The sequence below is a fragment of the Alosa alosa genome, chromosome 16 (genome assembly GCF_017589495.1).
Source record: "Alosa alosa isolate M-15738 ecotype Scorff River chromosome 16, AALO_Geno_1.1, whole genome shotgun sequence".
NCBI lineage: Eukaryota > Metazoa > Chordata > Actinopteri > Clupeiformes > Clupeidae > Alosa > Alosa alosa.
Window position 1 is genome coordinate 30,020,585 of NC_063204.1, and position 19,493 is coordinate 30,040,077.

General features: G+C 45.9%; 1 protein-coding gene across 1 annotated transcript in view; it reads left to right on the forward strand.

The window, feature by feature from the left end:
* The window catches only part of lama1 (laminin, alpha 1), a 54,673-nt gene that overhangs the window by 12,530 nt on the left and 22,650 nt on the right, over positions 1 to 19,493 (forward strand). The window contains exons 4-24 of the mRNA XM_048266698.1: positions 2,267 to 2,509; positions 2,889 to 3,068; positions 3,614 to 3,703; positions 4,881 to 4,998; positions 5,459 to 5,637; positions 6,848 to 6,953; positions 7,386 to 7,543; positions 8,009 to 8,149; positions 8,274 to 8,429; positions 9,626 to 9,727; positions 10,145 to 10,359; positions 10,688 to 10,799; positions 11,019 to 11,129; positions 12,084 to 12,211; positions 13,320 to 13,406; positions 13,799 to 14,010; positions 15,117 to 15,223; positions 17,280 to 17,460; positions 17,591 to 17,727; positions 18,076 to 18,309; positions 18,685 to 18,828. Coding sequence (XP_048122655.1) covers positions 2,267 to 2,509; positions 2,889 to 3,068; positions 3,614 to 3,703; positions 4,881 to 4,998; positions 5,459 to 5,637; positions 6,848 to 6,953; positions 7,386 to 7,543; positions 8,009 to 8,149; positions 8,274 to 8,429; positions 9,626 to 9,727; positions 10,145 to 10,359; positions 10,688 to 10,799; positions 11,019 to 11,129; positions 12,084 to 12,211; positions 13,320 to 13,406; positions 13,799 to 14,010; positions 15,117 to 15,223; positions 17,280 to 17,460; positions 17,591 to 17,727; positions 18,076 to 18,309; positions 18,685 to 18,828 — 3,141 coding nt within the window. The remainder of the gene's footprint in view (positions 1 to 2,266; positions 2,510 to 2,888; positions 3,069 to 3,613; positions 3,704 to 4,880; positions 4,999 to 5,458; positions 5,638 to 6,847; positions 6,954 to 7,385; positions 7,544 to 8,008; positions 8,150 to 8,273; positions 8,430 to 9,625; positions 9,728 to 10,144; positions 10,360 to 10,687; positions 10,800 to 11,018; positions 11,130 to 12,083; positions 12,212 to 13,319; positions 13,407 to 13,798; positions 14,011 to 15,116; positions 15,224 to 17,279; positions 17,461 to 17,590; positions 17,728 to 18,075; positions 18,310 to 18,684; positions 18,829 to 19,493) is intronic.

Below are 19,493 nucleotides of genomic sequence, written 5' to 3' on the forward strand. Positions count from 1 at the left end.
ATGCATTATTTAATACAGTGCTGTGCCACTTAAGCACGCAGTGAAGGCCATTGAAATTCTCTCTCTGGTACGAGTGGCGCTTGAGATGAAGTGCTAGTGTGGCCTCACCATCTTTTCTTCCTCAGAGGGAGATTGCCCTCTGCCTCTGCAATAAGGGCAGGCCTGTAATTAAAGATTCTCATTAAAACATGTCGGAAGACGCTTGTCGGGACATGGAAATGACATGTTTGCCCTGTCATCGAAAGTTCCTTAAGCTTTGATTGCCTTCCTCTTCCCCACACACACACACACACACACGCACACCTCGTCTTAAGTTTGTCTTCACATGTCTCGCTAGTTAAAACACGGGGGAGTTGGTTGGGTGGGTGAGTGGGTGGGTTGACGGTGGAAGACAACCCGGAATGTTCCGTCACTTCAGATTGAGTGCGCGGATAAGTGCACAGTAGCGGATCCGCCCCCTGCTCCTACACTCTCATTACATTCAAATGAGAGAGGGAGAGTTGAAAGCCTTGGCCCTTCACAAGGGTTATCTCCACCACAGCCTCTCTAGAGACAGCAAACAAATATTGACAAGCCTTAAAAAAGTGTTTATTTATTTACTCACATGGTTGCTAAGAGAGACGGGGTGATCACAACATCCCAAAAGCCCACCGGGGAATCAAAGCCAGGGTGAAAACCCAAGTGTGGGGGCTAAACACACGCGCACACACACACACACACACACACACTAATCATCTGAGGCAGGAAGTGGAAATCCTCACACTCACACATGATGTTTTAGTCACGTGAAAACAATTGCTGAAGTGTCTAACCCCCTCCCAAAACAAGGGCCCCTTGTGCATTCCCCCATATGGAGATGAGAGGGAAGCCTCCACCGTAGCAAGGGAGGGAAAGCCCCCCTCTTCCCATCCCATCCCATCCCAATTATATTGTGTCTAGTCTCTAGTGTGTTGGGGGGACTTTGAAAGTGTAGCATAGCCGCCACAAGCCCTGCTGGTGGTTTCAGAGCCCCGCAGAGGAAGTGGGCAGAGAAGAGGTTGGTGGTTAGGATGTGGTGCCAGTGGTGGTGGTGGTGGTGGTGGGGGAGCAGATTGAAAGCAGACACGGGGCCGAGATTTGCTCTCCCGTCATGGTTGGGGGGACCAGGCGATGAAAGAGGGGTTTGTTTTGAGAGCCTGTCAGGACAAGATTGAATTTTTTCCCTTTTTTGAAAGTGGGGAGTTTGGGTGGTGGGGAGGGCCTGCAGCAGGGTAGAGGGTCAGAGGGGCAGAGAGACAGAAAGCACTACCTCTATAATGTAAGCGAAAGAGATGGAGGTGTAGAGAAAGAAAGGATAGAGGGAGAGGGGGAAAGAGGGGGGAATGGGGCCATTTAGATGAAATAAACAGCTTCTCCATTGCATTGAAGGTGCAGTCAAGCATGCAGCGGGATGGGGTGTGTGTGGGGGGGTGGGGGGTCTGCCAAAAAACAGTCACAGTGACAGCATGCCAATAAGACTTGTCCCTTGGGAAAGAGGGAAGGGGGGAGTGGGGTAAATGGCACCATTTAAAAGCCCTAACCACCAGCCATACATGGCATGCTATATGCTGTAACCATTATCGGGTTCTAGTGCCCTGAATGTTGGTTATTAACCCTGTTGACTGCATATGGTCCCCCTGGGAGAATCTGTTATGTGAATGTGTGTAAGTGTGTCTGTGTGTGTGTGTGTGTGTGTGTGTGTGTGTGTGTGTGTGTGTGTGTGTGTGTTGCATCTGACCAGGACCAGTACCCCATTTGTTTGAGTGTGTTTTTAACAAGGTCCAACAGTTTGTGAATTTGTGTGATGCAATTGTAAGTGTTGCAGCTGGGTCTCTCCTGCAGGATGCAGCTGTGCTTGCACCTCCAGATGTGTAAGTTATAGCTGCACATTTGTGTGAATATACGGGTAAAATGAGATGGGCCTATTGGAAGTGTACACAGGAGAAAGGTTAGATTTGTATAGTTCAATTTAGTAAGGTTCACTTCCCCTTCCTCTCCAGGGCATGATATTGCACTTTCAATCAATGTGCATGTGGCACTGTGTTTAAAAAGGTTAGGAAATGCTGATATTTGGAAATGCTGCCTTTAAAAGGTTAGATTTCTCACTCAGTGATAACCACTCATTCCCTAGTGTCATTTCCTTTGCAGTCCCACTGTTTCTGTTCACCTGTGCTGCTACACAAACTAATCTTGGAATGCTTTTTAAAAAATATTTATCAATTGATATATTTATCTGTTTGATTGACAGATCTTCCAGATTGCCTATGTGATCATCAAGGTAGCCAACTCGCCTCGTCCAGGCAACTGGATCCTGGAGCGCTCGCTAGACGGGAAGGAATTCATGCCCTGGCAGTACTACGCCATCAGTGACACCGAGTGCCTGACACAGTACAACATCACCCCCCGCATCGGACCCCCCACCTACAAGAAGGACAACGAGGTCATCTGCACATCATACTACTCCAGGATCGAACCCCTGGAGCATGGCGAGGTGGGCTCTCACTGACCAGTACCAAGCACTCGTACCACCACCAGGAAACAGCAGAAAGGAAAAGAAAAACAAAGACTATAAAGACTATAGACTATACACACACATGCTTTACAACAATTGAATGAATTACTATGATGTTTTGTATACAGTTAATCATCTTTCAGGTTATGTGTCTGTAGTCTGAAAGTTCTGTTCTTATGAACATGCTCACACATATTTGAACTTAGCGTTTCTGTGGTCATGACTCATGTGACCTTTGACCTATTCATTTCCTGTTCATATGCTTCAACTTACCCTTTTCCCAGTCATTCTGATGGCATACTGATAGTCCTTTCTTTCTCTCTCTCTCTCTCTCCATGTCTCTTCCTCTCTCTTTCAGATCCACACATCTCTGATTAATGACAGACCCGGTGCATATGACCGCGCTCCGGCGCTCATGGCGTTCACCGCTGCCCGCTTCATCCGCCTGCGTCTGCAGCGCATCCGCACCCTCAACGCTGACCTCATGACCCTCAGCTACAATGACCCCAAGGAGGTCGACCCCATCGTCACCCGCCGTGTATGTGTGCATACACACATTCACATGACACAGAGATAGTCATATCCTGAATTTGATTTAATATTGTTTGATTACGTATGTTTGTGTGTGTTGTGTGATGTATGTTAATGTTGTATGTTAATGCAAATAAACACTGCTATTTCCATTTGGGATGAAGGAAGTAAACTATCTATCTATCTATCTATCTATCTATCTATCTATCTATCTATCTATCTATCACCTACCCATCCACACCTTGCTTCAGAGAATCACTTCTCTCAATGTTCACCTGGGCTGCAGAAGCTGGTGATATGCAAAGCATGTGTGTTTGCTAAAAAAGACTAGATAAACAGCACCAGCCATTTTTAATTATCACCTCAATGAAGATGAATGACAATGAAATGTGATTTAATTACACGTCTCTGTGTTATCAGAGCTTGAGTGTCAGTCATCTTATTTAAATGCCTGTAGGTGTGTCTTGATAGCAGTTGTTGCAGAGTTAATGTGAGTGTAGGTGTTTGTCAGGGGTGATTCTTATTGGTTCTCCTGTGTGTCTCTTCCCGCAGTACTACTACACAATCAAAGACATCTCGGTGGGCGGCATGTGCATCTGCTACGGCCACGCCCAGAGCTGCCCCATGGACCTCATCACCAAGGTAACGGCACGCTCTCTTCAGTGCGGTCCCGACAGAGTGGAACCCCCGGGCTGTCAATCAAACTCGGTTGAGACACGGAGGGTGTGAAATTCCATCACCGCCTCTCAGCTGTTGAGTTGATTGTTTTGAATGTGACTCGAGCATTTCATACCTTTGTGATTGAGAGGCTTTGCTCCCTGGGGCCTCCCAGGGACTTTATTAATAGAGTTCTCAAGACTTAGTTCTCTATGATGATTTTTGAATAGTATAGTTTTGCATATTTAGTTTGCTCCATTTGATTTGCTAAATGGAACCCTGCAAAATATTGTAAATCATTTAATGCATTGGAACAATGGAACATATTTATTTATTATTATTATTTACCTGCATATGTAGAATACAAATAGGGTTATTATGGCATGATAGACACGTGGGAAATCATTTTCTTATATAAATTATGATTCGATCATAGAAGCAAATCCAATCCAATGCTTGTCTCTATGGCCAATGTTGCTTTCTGTGTCCCCCTGGGTGAGGGAGGTGTTGGCCTGACCAGGCGGGTGGGCAGCAGGCAGTGCAGGTTAACCCCGGTCTGCTCTGCCTCCCATGTGGGCCTCATGAGCAGGGATGGCCACGTTAACGACCGCCTGTGAAAGCCGGCTGTAATCCCCGGCCTCTTAAAACTGGCACTTTAGAAAACAAACTCACACGTCTCTCTCCCTTGATGCAAACACGACTTCACACACACACACACACACACACACACACACACACACACACACACACACACACACACACACACACAGTTCACACCCTTGTCCTGACCTCATGAGACCTGAGCTAGTCAAGCAATGGATGTGGTGTGTGTTATACCTAAGCACAAATAGAGAAATGGACATTTGCTCAGGTGTGTGTGTTTGAGTGTGTGTGTGTGTGTGTGTGTGTGTGTGTGTGTGTGTTTGTGTGTGTGTGTGTGTGTGTTGATCAAGCTTTGTCAAGTGAAGAGGAGGATATTACTCTGAAGTGTCCTATTCTGCCAACTCTCTTTTAGTCTTTCAGAGGCATCTTTTCCCATGTGTAAGTGTGTGTGTGTGTGTGTGTGTGTGTGTGTGTAGTGGACGTTTCATCTCTCCCGGTCTCTCACTCTGCCCTCTCTCTCTCTCTCTCTCTCTCTCTCTCTCTCTCTTTGTCCTCTCAGACATTTCACTGTGTGTGTGAGCACAATACGTGCGGCGAGAGCTGCAATGAGTGTTGCCCCGGCTACCACCAGCAACTGTGGCAAGCAGGAACCACCTCCTCCGGCAACACTTGTGAAAGTAAGACTATCCCAGTCCCCCTCTCAGAGCAGCCAGGGATGCCATGCCGCAAATGTCTTACAGTAACACCGCCACTGAAGCCATTCAAACATGACTGTTTACATTCAGTCATTTATATACATTAGTTCTAAAAAAAAACTGTGCGTTAACAAAAATATGGTTGTTTTTCTTTCAGTAATATGAGTTAGCATATAGTCAACAATAGCTTTATTTGCCTTGTAATTTTGTGGCCTGATAATGACTGTTACAGTATGTCTGGAATGTTAAATATGTTATAGCTTATGGCCCAGATCGGTTTATGTTTTACAATAAATAGAATTTTCTAGAAAAGCTCCTGGTTCATAAACTTCACGGCCACTGTAGCTCATTGTTAGCTTTGGCTAAAAGCATCTTTCAAATGAATAAATGTGAATGTTACTCTGCTGAAATCTCACAAATGAGTTCTTTCTTCACACCACAGAGTGCAACTGCCACAACAAAGCAGAGGATTGCTACTACAACGAGACTGTGGCTGCGCTCCGAAAGAGCCTGAACATCCACGGCCAGTTCCTGGGCGGTGGTGTGTGTATCAACTGCTCCCAGAACACCGCGGGTGTGAACTGTGAAACCTGCGCTGACGGATTCTTCAGACCTCACAAGGTACGGTGGCCTGGCGGGGTGGGGGTGGGGGGGGGGTGGGTTAGGCGCCCCATTCTCTTATTGTGTGGCCCCTAGAAACCTGATTCCTGACTTCCTCCACTGCCCGTATTGTGTCTGTGTGTGCCTCCATTTGTGAGAATTGCTGTCAGTATAAACGTCTTTTGTCCTGCGATTTGTTAAAAAAGTCAGTGGGTGTGTGTATGTGTGTGTGTGTGTGTGTGTGTGTGTGTGTGTGTGTGTGTGTGTGTGTGTGTGTGTGAAGAGGGATACTGGTGGATGAGGGAAGTGTGGTGTGTGTGTGTGTGTGTGGTCCTGATAGCTGACCAACAGTGGTTTGCATTACAATGGTGGACACAGAGGCTGTGGGGCCAAACCCCAGCCTACTCTTCAGTAAAAGCCCAGCGGGACAATTAGCTTAGCTGACCGCTTTTACAACACCTCTGGGAAGAGAGCAAACTTCCGCACCCCGCATCACATGTGCCTTTAACACTGGCCAGCCACCTGCTACAGATAAACAAAGTAAGGGGCCGTTTATACGAGGACGATTGCGAAGGAAGACGACAAAATATTTTATCATAAGTGCCTTTCGTTTACACGGCGACCCCGCCATCGGGGCTTGAAGACGCAAAAATCTGAAGACTCCTTCCAGAGTGTAGAGTTTTGAAGACGACCCGGGTTGCGTCTCCGTCTAAACGACTAAACCAAAGATCCTTGATTACCTCTCTGGCTAAACTGTCAAATTATAATGTCTGCGCGTGATGTACCAGGGTTCTATCACACCACCACCCAACGGTCTGGAAACATTTCCCCCTGAGAATGCTCGTCTAAACGCGAATAAAAAAATTAAGACGAGACGCCACTTCTGCGTCTTCTCTTTTCATCGTCACCGTATAAATGTAGCCTAAGACTCAGTAACCCCCCCGCCCCCACTCCCAAGATAAGAAAACATTTCCATTTTATTGTCTTTATTTTGGCTTTAACACAAAAGCTTCAGACTTTTACTGTAACTCAAATTGTGAAGGTATCTGCTAGCCCAACATACATGATTCTGAAAGGAATCTTTACCCATCTGTGCGTGTGTGTGTGTGTGTGTGTGTGTGTGTGTGTGTGTGTGTGTGTGCGTGTGTGTTATTATTAGGGTAGGTATTATTAGGTCTTAACAATGTGTCCATCTGTCTGACCGCTGAACCCCCTCCACTCCCTCATGCAGGTGTCTCCGTATACTGATAATCCGTGTGTGGAGTGCCGCTGTGACATGAGGGGCTCCCACTCCCCAGCATGCATCAGGGACGACAAGCACGCCAGCCCAGAAAAAGGTCAGTTCACATGCTGGTCAGAATTTGACTACATATAATTCAATTTCTACATTTACAGTCAGATTACCAGTTTTTCTCTTTTTCAGAGCAAAGTTTTGTGTCAATATGTGTTACTGGTCAACTTCCTTTCCTCCTAAGTGTAAAATGACAGAATACAAAGTAAAAAGTAGAAAACACATATTCATTCACTCACTAACTATATTTAACAGTTAGTCAGTTGTATTTTCTTAGCTCAGCTCTGATGTTTGCCAATGTGGGTTTGGCTGTTTATTTATGCTGAATATAACTTCCATATGAATAACAGGAGCATAGTTCTAAATGAGATTTAAAAAAAGAACTGTCTATATCTGCATCACCATCTCACAGTTTTCAAAAAGTCCAAAATGAGATGAAAAGAGTCATGTTTGTGCTGTGCTTCTGATCGTGTGCCAGGTTTGTCCCCGGGTCAGTGTCTGTGTAAGGAGGGCTTTGCTGGCGAGCGCTGTGACCGCTGTGCTTTCGGCTACAGAAACTTCCCCCTGTGCACGCGCTGTGAGTGCAGCCTGGACGGCAGTCTCAACGTTGACCCCTGTGAGGACTGCATCTGCAAGGTCAGTCCAGACCTGGGCCTTTTTGATGAGTTCATCTGGATCTGAAAGAAATCAGTTATTTGTCAGGGGCAGCTGTGGCACAAATGGCTACATTGTGATACTAGGATCGACATGTGGCCATCTCCCCATTCCACCATATCTCTCTCCCACTCACTTGCTGTCACTGTTCACTGTCCTATCTAAATAAAGGCAAAAACACCAACATATTCTGAAAGAAAGAAATAAGTTATTGTTCACCTGAAAGCCTGTAGCAGCAAGGCACACAAAGACACCGTTCTAGTAGTTTTATTCCACGTTATTGATTGATCTCTGCCTTGCCTTGGCTTGGTAGTGTGATGCTGTGAAGTGATCTTTGCCATCACATCATGACTTGGCCTCAAACTCCTGCCCTTACCACACACCTGCACTAACACTCATAGCCACAGCATGAAGTCTCAAACAGTATTTCTGTTTCTCTGTCCTTAGGCCAATGTGATGGGAGCCCATTGTGACCTGTGCAAGCCAGGCTTCTTCAACCTGCAGGGGGGCAACCCAGAAGGCTGTACTGAGTGCTTCTGCTTCGGAGTGTCGGATGTGTGCGAGAGCTCGATGTGGTCCACAACTCAGGTGATGAAACACACACACACACACACACACACACACACACACACACACACATAAACATATATGAAATATATTTACATAGATATAAATGCTTTTTATTGAGAGACTGTGTTGTGTGTCCCTGCAGGTGGAGCACAGGGATAGCTGGCTGCTTCCCACCAACCCAAGCACCTCCATCTACACGGCTCCTCTGGTGGAGGACAACCTCATCATCCCCAGCAACGTCACATCCTACCGCTTTCTCTCCACCTGGGCCGCGCCAGAGAGATTCCTGGGAAACAAGGTATGGCTCAGAGGTCAAGAGGTCAAAAGAGCCACACTTCTGGCATTCTGATGGAGTTCCCATACATTTTGAGCTCATGTTGGTCAAAGGTCAAACTTTGGTCAAACGTAAAATCATATGCTTCTGGACCAAACAAAGAAAAAACAACTCACAAGGCTTCCCAGAGCAATTATGCCGAAAGTCCTGTCAGTTAGATACAGATATTGTTGAGTTCATTTAGAGTATGTAAGAAGCAGCCTCCCAATGCTCACCCATGTCTACTGGTGTGGAGGTCTGACATTCAGATAACGTAAGGCAGACATTTATGATGAGAAGAGTCCCATGCAGCCCCACTGCGGCTGCCCCTACACTGACTGTGTCATTTGGCTTGTCACCCTCCAATTAGCACTAGTTTATTGAGCTAAAGACATTTGTGCTCTGTGGTCAGTTGCACAGCTGCATAGCAACTAACCTACACTTATGACCCGGGCGCTTTACTGGAATCAGCTCACACAGCTGGTCAGATAGCTGGCTGGTCAGTCAGTTGTTGGGATCATTCGCGATCAATCTTCTGTCCATCCTGCCTTATTTCTGTCCAACCACATTCTGTCTTAAGTGCTTGTCCTGTGCCGTCCCTTTTCAGACCTTGGCCACTCCCTTCTTCCCCGTCATCCACCCGTTCCTTTCTTTTCCTTCCCCTTCCTTCCCTCTCTCTCTCTCTCTCTCTCTCCGACCTTATTAATTGAAAAGGCCTTGTAATTACACTCCGTCAGAACTGGCCTCACCACTACATTAAAAAATAATTAGGTTACACACCTAATATTTGTACCTCCCTACCCCAGCCTGATGTGATTACTTCTGGTATCTTTGGTGCATGTAAAAGGGTGGGCGTGCCAGTGAAAGCAATTATCCCTGGGAAAGCCCTATATAGGGTCTCAATCCATCAGGAGAAGATTAATGTTGCACAGAGCAGGGTGTCCAGCACCTCCTTTAATCATTGGGTGTTAGCACCAAACTACAGTTAAAGCAATTAAAGAGGCTTAAGTAAGTCATGGTGTCTTTGACATTAACATGTTTCAGTCGTAATTTGTATGGTTAACATTAATGTTTGTGGATAGTATGGATTGAATTTTATTTAATTTGACATGTTGAGTAAAAAAGTAAATTGATATGTGTGCTGTTGCTAAGTGCTGTGTTTCCCTGTCTTGACCTCATAGCTGACATCCTATGGTGGCTTCCTGAAGTACAGTGTGGCATATGACATCGCTGTGGAGAATGTGGACAAGACTCTTCCCTCTCACTTTGACTTGATTATTGAGGTAGGATCACACAGAGCATGTGAATTTGCCCTCATAAAAAAGATCAAAGAAGGTCCAAAAGAAATCCAGTTGAACCTTAAGAAATGAACAGACTAACATTACAAATCATGGACTTTTGAACGAAATATGAACAATCAAAATATTTGTGTCATTAAATAATGTCTCTGTGTTTTGTTTCTGTGTCTCTGTGGGGGAATGGGCAGGCAGTTAGGAGTTAGCATGTTAGCAAACAAATCAGTGCAAACTGTGTGTATAAGACCTTTGCTTTTGTTTTTTAATGCAGTTTCAGACCAACCATAACCTCTGCTTTAATGTTGTAATCTGATGTCCCCATTCCTCTATGTCCCCTGTGTCCTTGTCTCTAATGTCCTAATCTGACATCCCCTGTCCTCTGTGTCCTTGTCTCTGTGTGTCCAGGGTAACGGGCGGTCCCTCCGTCAGTCTCCATCCCGTCGGCTGCTCCTGACTCCTCTGAGGGAGCAGCAGGTGTCCGTGGAGTTGGTGCCGCACAGCTTCGTGGACCTGCACACGGGTCGACGTGTCCACAGGGACGAGCTCATGACGGTCATGTCTGACGTGGCCAGTCTGAGGGTCCGTGTGTACCTCAACGTCAGCGCAGAGGGCAATCTAAGGTCAGCACCGTAGACAGGGATCTATCTCTCTATCTATAGCAACAGCCATGTTGAAGGCATCTTGTTTCCAAATAGTACACAATAAAAAAGTCTCCATAATGTTCAGGAAAGCAGTTTATGTTGTCAGTGTCAATGCAATAGATAGAGGAATTGTGACTTGAAGTAAAACTCCACAGCTCATATTAGAGATATTCAAAATAAAAAATAACACATTTCCTTTTCTTTAGAATTACTTTTTTAATGATAGATCAGTATGATACATTTGCACTTGATAGCACTAGGTAGTTCATGTTGTGTAACTGATACATGTGTTGGTGTGGTTTTGCAGGTTGAGTCAGGTGTCTCTGGACATGGCCAGGCGTAACTCCTCCAGCTCCCTGCAGGCGGTCAGTGTGGAGCAGTGCGAGTGCCCATGGGGCTACGCAGGCACTTCCTGTGAGGTAAGCACCCACATCATGTGATCAGGGTGCACATGCACCAGTGGGGTTGGCATGGAAGGCTCAACTGGTAACATGTTGGTGTAAGGCTAATTCAAAGATGTCAAAAGATAACTTACTTCATTTGACTCTTTCAACTTTATATTTACTGGTGCACCTATTTTACACCTGGTCTATTACAAAGGACTGCTTTATTTACGTAATCTCTTCTGTTTTGATCAGTATTGTATCTCTGGGTTCTACCGTGTGGATGGTATCCTGTTTGGAGGAAACTGCCTCCAGTGTGAGTGTAACGACCATGCCACAGAGTGTGACATCAACGGCGTGTGTGTGGTGAGTTTGTAGTCTTATCTCATGTGCTTATTCAATTTGCCATTCTTTATTCCAGTTTATTAGGCCAAGGTCTTCGAATCCCAGCTCTACAGCATCTGTGCCAACCATGTTGACTAATTTGTGTCACATTGAAGTGTCTTGGAGAAGCACCTTTGATGCTTTTCCTGAGCATCTGTGTTGAACAAATACCAGCCTCCTCCAGATGTTTACCTTGACCCTGTCATCTGCAGTAACCCCCACATAGGACTCTGAGCCTGTCTAGTTGCGCCAGAGCACCTTGGGCTGAGGACAGCCGCATGATATTTGACTCTGTGCTTGAGCTGGCCTCAATGTGACATGTGTATTAGGTAGTAGATGAATATGTGGCACTCTACTCTCGGAGGCTTTAGCACAGGGTACGGCTGTGTTATTGCCTCAAAAACATTTTATCAGTCAGCACACATTTAGCAGATATATGCGCTTTTAAAAGGGTAGCACATTCTCTCCACCCACTCCCCAGCCTCCACACCGCCCCCTTGACATTTTTCAGTGGGGAATCGTGTCTCGCTTGGTAATGTCCTGCCACACAGCTTAATAGAAGTGCTACTTTAATGCAATCCAGAGTGCATGGCATTGCCTTGGGGTGTCTATGGTACTCAGGCAGAGCATATGACCGGAGCACAGTGCATGTGTAGTTATCGTTTGTGTGGAGTTCCGAGGACTGTAGAATACAGCAGAGAGGTTGCTAGGTTACTGTGGCACCCAGCATGCAGTTTTAGATTGTGTGGGTAAAAAAAAAAGAGTTGTACTTTTGTGTTTGTGCATGTGTGTGTCTATGTGTTTGTGTGTATATGTTCGTGCTCTTTTCTGGTAAGTGTGTGTGTATGTATGTGTGTGTGTGTGTGTGTGTGTGTGTGTGTGTGTGTGTGTGTGTGGTGTGTTTTATCTGACTCATTCGTGGTAAATCTTCCCCAGGGTTGCAAACACAACACCACCGGGCCCCACTGTGACCAATGCCTGCCCGGTTTCTATGGCGACCCCTTCGATGGCACCGCCGAGGACTGCCAAAGATGCGCCTGCCCGCTGACCGTGGCGTCGAACAAGTGAGTTTCCGCCGGCCGCCTCGGAACTGGCCATTCATTCCAGACCCTTCTCCAAGGTTTCAGACTCCGTCTGTTCCAGCCTGCTGAATAGAGCTGATGTCTGGAGCCTCAATGAAGATGTCTAGAGCTCAGCACAGCGGCGCCACGTAGGACAGCGCCATAGCTCAGGGCAGAGGCCCCCACATAGGGCAGAATCTCTCAAGGGCAGAATTAAAACCGCTAGACAGAGGCACTCTGATATTAACGTGTGTGTTTGTGTGTGTGTGTGTGTGTGTGTGTGTGTGTGTGTGTGTGTGTGTGTGTGTGTGTGTGACATAGAGGCATGTGTAAATGTATTCACTAACAAATGCACAGAGTATTTAAGACAGAACAACTACCGCCACTTTCGTTCGAAAATTCTAAAACAACAATGTTTTTTAATACTTCAAAATAACATTTCATAAATGAACCTTACATTTTTCAGTAGCCATAGGTGTGTAGATTTAAACAAAATCTGGTTTGGTTCTTACCGGGGCTTTTACTGCCTGAAATATCTGATTTGTTTACCGCGCTCAGAGTTTAGTGCTGCGCTGGTGGGTGCCCTATTTCCGCCCTTTCACAGGGCACATCAACAGTTAGACCGAGAATTCTCGTCAGCAATTCAAAATTCCACTGGAGCTCCAAGCGGATTTGTACAACACTGTTTACAGGTCTTCGAGTCACGGTAAAATGTAATTTTTGGTACATAGCTAATGTAGATACACTTATGGTGTGGGTGCTTGCGTTTCTTTACGAATCTGCCGTCTTGGTTTGTATAGAAATGAATATTAAGTGACACGCATAAGAGGGCGGAAATAGGGAAAGGGCGGTAATAGGTGACGTTCCGATAGATAGTTTTTATTTGTCCTGATAAATTTCATCAAAAATAATGTTCACCAGGGTTTAACTTTTAAATAAATGAAATAAAGTGACCATCAGCGAGTGCTATATTAAATTCATAATTACAATACCTTGAAGAATCATGATCTCGTTAGGTTGTAGTGAATTAAACTGAACACCATTAAATTGCATGTTGAATTTCTTGCTGGTGATTGCGATGTCATATGTTCATACGGCTCCCTTCCTGTAGTTTCAGCCCCACCTGCTCTGTTGAGAACTCAGGAGAGGTGACGTGTGACCAGTGCCAGAGAGGATACACTGGACCCAAGTGTGAGAGGTAAACCACACACTCTCACTCACTCCTCACTCACTCACTCACTCACTCACTCACTCACTTACTCACTCACTCACTCACTCCTCACTCAAGCACTTACACACAATACTCTTTGCCACATCTGAGGAAATCCAAAATGATTTCAGTACCAACACCCTGCAAACTGCTTAGTTAAACAAAAATGGTCAACAATGACTTGTGACTTGCATTTAAAATGTGTGATTGACAGATAAATTAACACCCTCTGACCCATATTACTGTACATGTAAACACAATGTCATTTGACCAGTCAAACCTCATTTGACCAGTGCACAGCTAAAGACCCAGCATGGCCCTTAGTCCTTCTGTCTTGTGTTTATGCTCACCATGCTTCCTCTCTGGTGTCCACTCTGCAGGTGTGCCAATGGTTACTATGGTGACCCCACTGTCCCAGGACAGGGTTGTGTCCCGTGTAAGTGTAACGGGAATGTGGACCTCGAGGAGCCGGACCACTGTGACCACAGGACGGGCGAGTGCCTCAAGTGTGTGGGCCACACCACTGGACCGAGCTGTGAGAGGTGTGCCGACGGTTACTACGGCGACGCCATCACGGCCAAGAACTGCCAGGGTAAGGGATGTCTAAACTCAGTCACAAAATAAAACAGCTCAACTGAAAAAAACAACTGCGATGTCATATGCGATTCATTTGTCAGTCATCATAATGTGAATATGTTACAGTAATAGTATTTTATTTTGTGTATACAGTCATGTCACTCAGCTTCTTCAGAAGAAAGATAGATTTGTACTGAGTGTGTTTTCCTCAGCTAATTGTAAATGAGTTTTTCTGAAAAAATCCAGTTAACACTCTAATGACAGTTAATCATCTTAATAACGTTTTAATTATTTGAGAGGTTACTGATTATCTTCAGGATGACAGTACTGTGGAATAAAGAATATTCATTTTGAGAATTTAATCAAGGCAGACAAAGAATAACAGAGTACCAGTAGGTATAGAGTAGGATAATTGAAAATTGCATTGAGAAAACAAGGAGACAGCCTGCAGCTATTATGAGGCCGCTATTATAAACACTGCACAAGATAAGAAATGTATTGTCATAAGAAAATATACAACAATTACTGAATGTGTTTAACATGATTTTTAAGTTCATACCCCCGATATCTTCAGTGTGGTCTGAATGTGTTCATTCCTGGACTGACTGAGTGTGTGTGGGCTGAATTCCTGTTGAAAGGCAGACTGATATGGCCAGCCCTATCAGTGGATAAAAGCCATAAGCAGGCCAAAGTGCAGGCTCAGTTATCCTGAGTGAAAGTAGGCTAACTACTATAAAGTAGCATTAGTTCCATCCATGATCATGTGAGTCTGTGTAATCCTCTAATGTAAATCCACCACATACTTACACGCGACGTGTGTGTGTGTGTGTGTGTGTGTGTGTGTGTGTGTGTCTACAATACAAGCAGAGTACTTATTTTAACATACTGTACCATTTCATTGAGGAGTTGTTTTATTGATTCAGCAGAATGCATTCAACAGCCTCCTTCACTGTACGTTGAGCACTTTTTGAGCTATAGTGACCTCTATTGGCCAGCAAGAGGAACTCACAGTCTTCCCCCCTAGAGAAATGGCCATAGCCAGCATCTTCAGCCTGCTCTGAAATCTTGTCATGATTAATTGCTTGGATTATCATGTTTATGTGTTTATGTTTCTGTGTCTAGCTTGTGATTGCCATGGGAACGGCTCCTTGGCCAGTGTGTGTCACGTGGTGACTGGCCAGTGTGCTTGCAGAGAACATGTAGAGGGAGAGAAGTGTGACCGGTGCGAGGTACGTTTTGTCCCCGAGGGCATGTGTGTGTGTGTGTGTGTGTGTGTGTGTGTGTGTGTGTGTGTGTGTGTGTGTGTGCATGTGTGTGTTTCATTGAACCATAATGCCATTGTGTGTGTGTTTCATGGAGTGCTTTAGTCTGAAAGGTGCTTCATCTTCATCACATTCATCCCCTGTGTCCATCCATACTCTTCCTCATCCATCCTGGAGCACAAGTGTGTGTGTCCCTAGCGCTCCTCTTCCTCACGTCCGCTTCACGTTTCAACCGTCTATCCGCCGCAAAATAACTTTTTCTGGGCGTCCGCCCTCGTTCCAGCCTGCCTGATTAGCCCTGCGGTTGGAACCCGAGTCTGGCCGCTCCCGCGTTCCAGTAGACACCAGCTGGCCGGCCAAGCTGCTAGTGCGAGTGTTTTCGCTCTCCATTAGCACGGTCAGATTGTTTTTTCACACTCGGCTGAGCAGCAGGAGAGGCCGAAGCGGACGGAGGCGGGCGACCGGGTGTGGTTGGCAGGGCCGAGGGTCTGGGATGGAGATGGAGGAGTTGTTGAGGGGGCCGCAGATGTTCTCGGCTGCCCGGTGTCAGATGTTGAGGGCTGGGGTAAGGGGTGCCAGGCGACCCCCAGGCTGCCAGGAGCTCTGCTGGGGCCTACTTGGACGGGATGCCGTGGCGGTTGGCACGCCGGCCTAATAAATACGGATGAGGTGCCACAGCTGAAGCGAGCGGATAAATATTCCGATTGGAGTGTTGTTTGGGTGGTAGTTAATGACCCCTCCTCCCCAACTGTCCATGTTTAGGTACAGGGACACACACACATACACACACACACACACACACACACACACACACACACACACACACACACACACACACCGCACACACACACACACACTGCTCTTCATTTGATATGGAAGAGTCCTCAGAGGATTTCCCAGCTAGCAGGTGACTCTGGTCTCTAACCAGATAAGGGAGTCACTTTAGGTTCCATCTGAAAGCCCCTCTATATAGAGAAGTCCTCTATATGATGAGGACTTTCATAGCAAAAGAAGCCTGTTTTGAAGAATCCTTGCAGATATATAGTGGTCTTAGTCTCTGTAGTACATCCACTCAATTCATCAACATGAGCTAACACCTAGAGAACTTGAATACCTGATTTTTAATTGATTGCTCTGATTTTCTTTTCTCCATAACAGCCAAAAGCTGAGTAGCCAGTGTGCGATTTCTGTTGTGTTAATCACCCTCAGTGGGAAATGGAAATGCATAGCTTATCAGATTCACTGTTTTTGCTTCTATGATTACAGCCATTTGTCATTGTGGTCATTAACACAAAAGCGTACAAAGAGGATGCAGTGCAGCCTTGCATAGTGGGAGATCCGGGGTGATTAGTGACTACTCTGCAGAACTATTTTTCATCAGGATCACACTTGTACTGGATGGTTGTGAAAGCAACACAGTTCAGTTCATTTTCAAACTCATTTTGATGCCACACTGACTTACAAAAAGGACAGTGGAGTCTCTGACATTGGCGATGCACGCCCGGAACACTTAGTGTTTAGTGGAATTGGGCACCCACTTTAGCCTGATGTAGTCATACTCAATTCTAGTCAGAGTTTGAGTCTGGTACTGCTCCATTGGGACGTGATTATGGGGTGTGTTTCAACCGAAACAGGGGGAAAATGCCTATTTTCTGGTTGTTGTTAAGTTATTGCTCTGTCAATATCTTGTACAACAGACTCGCTAAAAAAGCGACAGGCGTCTAGCGACAGGCTTTTTGTTGCAAACAAAATCAACCTAAGCGTGTTCAGGTGACGTGACAGACGAGGCACCGTTGCCCATCTGTCTATCATCGTACAAAGCCCACCAAAACAATTTGATTGGTGCAGTCGGTTTTGAACCAATCTTCTAGTTGCTTCTCAATGGAACAAGTCCAGACCGAATTTCGGGGTTAAATTCTGGCTGGCTTCCAGGCTACACCAACTAAATAGGGAAATTGACAGAAAGGGGAATTCCTACATCATGTTATCGTGAATAGTAAAAATGTCTCTGTGTTTCTCACAGGTGGGCTTCCATGGTCTTCTCAGTGGTGAGGGGTGTGCCGCATGCGACTGCAGCCAATCAGGTTCCACCTCAGTGGCGTGTAACGAGGAGGGACAGTGCCAGTGCATCACTAGTGTCACGGGGGCCAAGTGTGACCACTGCCAGAAGGGCTACTACAACTTCCAGGATGGAGGCTGCACACGTAAGACACACATTCACAACATGACCACAGACATTTCTATAAAGTCCTGATCCTATTTCTGTCATATTTGTTCTGAGAGAGGACATTTAAAGTTGAGTTTGTCGTTTTCCTTCCCTGCTGCTGCCCTCAGCCTGTGACTGCGCCCACACCCATGGCAACTGTAACCCGGAGACCGGGGAGTGTATCTGTCCTCCACACACCAAGGGAGAGAAGTGTGAAAGGTGCGAGGCGAACCACTGGGGTCATGACCCCTTGACCGGCTGCAAGGTAGACCCCTCCCACACACGCACACTTGCACACACACACACACACACACACACACACACACACACACACACACACGCATACACACACACACACACACACACACACACACACACTTGACACTTTTCCCCCTTTGGCAGCCCCTTTACATCCATTCAGATGCATTTTTTCAGTATCAGTATTAGACAAATCTACATAGTATGATATCCATGGACTCCCAAATATAATGAAACACAATTACCATGCACAAACTAAACATTGTGAATACAAATATGTAGATACAGACACACACTCACACACACACAAACACACATTAAATAATCCTCTGATTGCGGTTTTCTCTCTCCCCAGTCGTGTAACTGCAGTGAGGCTGGCTCCTCGTCCTCCCAGTGTAATCTGACCACTGGCCAATGCCCGTGTCTGGTGTCCTTCACTGGCCCGAGGTGTGACCACTGCGCCATGGGTTTCAAGGACTTCCCACGATGCACTGCATGCAACTGCAACATTAATGGCACGCAGGAGAAGTTCTGTGATGAGAAGCTGGGAGTTTGCAACTGTGAGGAACGGGGAAGCTGCACATGCAAGGTGAGAATGCTAGACTACAAGTCCCATCATCCCCTTCTCTCTCTCAGCTAATATATTCTGCACTATAGAGGACAGGCTATCCACAATTACGACTGACAGTTCCACTGAAGAGTTGTAAAACTATGGTCTGATGATGAATTGTTCTACTTTCACATTTCTGCTTTACTATACAGCCTTCACTATATCATTGAAAAGCTCCCAGGGTCCTTTGCTGAAGACACTAAATGACAAAAAAGTTTAACTTTAAGAGGCCTTAGAAGGGAAAAAAGCAGAGGACGCCAGAAGTGAAACTTTTTAAGGGCTCTTTAACTGCACTAGCATGATATTCGTTTTGTTCATTTTAACGCGACCCTCTTTGCACCCTGTGGTTGCCAGGCCAACGTGGGCGGAGGGGGATGTGACGAGTGCAAGCAGGGCACGTTCGGCCTGACCGCCGAGAACCCCGCTGGCTGCAGCCCCTGCTTCTGTTTCGGGGTCTCCTCAGACTGCGAGGAGATGGGCGGCCTTGTGAGAGTTCCAGTAAGTGAACCAGCCAGGATCCCATAACAGAACACTAGGGACACCTCTGAGTGCTTTAACTAACCTGAGATACTAGTAGTAATTAATGAACTAATTAATAACTAATATATCTCATATAAACCTGTTTCATACACAGTAAAGATTGGGGGGAAAGTTCAGAGTGAGCATCCACTCATACACATATCCATACACACACACACACACACACACACACACACACACACACACACACACACACACACACACACACACACACACACACACATATTCTCTCTTTTGTGTGAACATTCACAGGATCATTATCATCATCGTCCTTGATACATCATCACCATCACTTTGACTCTTGCAGGAATAAGCAGCAAATTGCTTTAAAGGCTAAGCTATCGGAAGGCCTGATGAATATTTCAGGGCTCTCAGAGGCCTACTCTGGAGGAAAGTTGTTTAATTGGCTGCTATGAGGCATTGATTGTGCTCTTTCCTCTGATGCATAATGAAAAGAGTTCCTCTGGTGGCCAGCCTGCACACAAGTCACAGCTCTGCTGTGCCTGCCTGTCTCAAGGACACAGAGATTAGCATTTTATTAACATGCAGGCATATAAAGGCCACCATGTGCACAACACATAACATTCAGGACCCTGATATGCTACAAAATGATTACAGAGCTG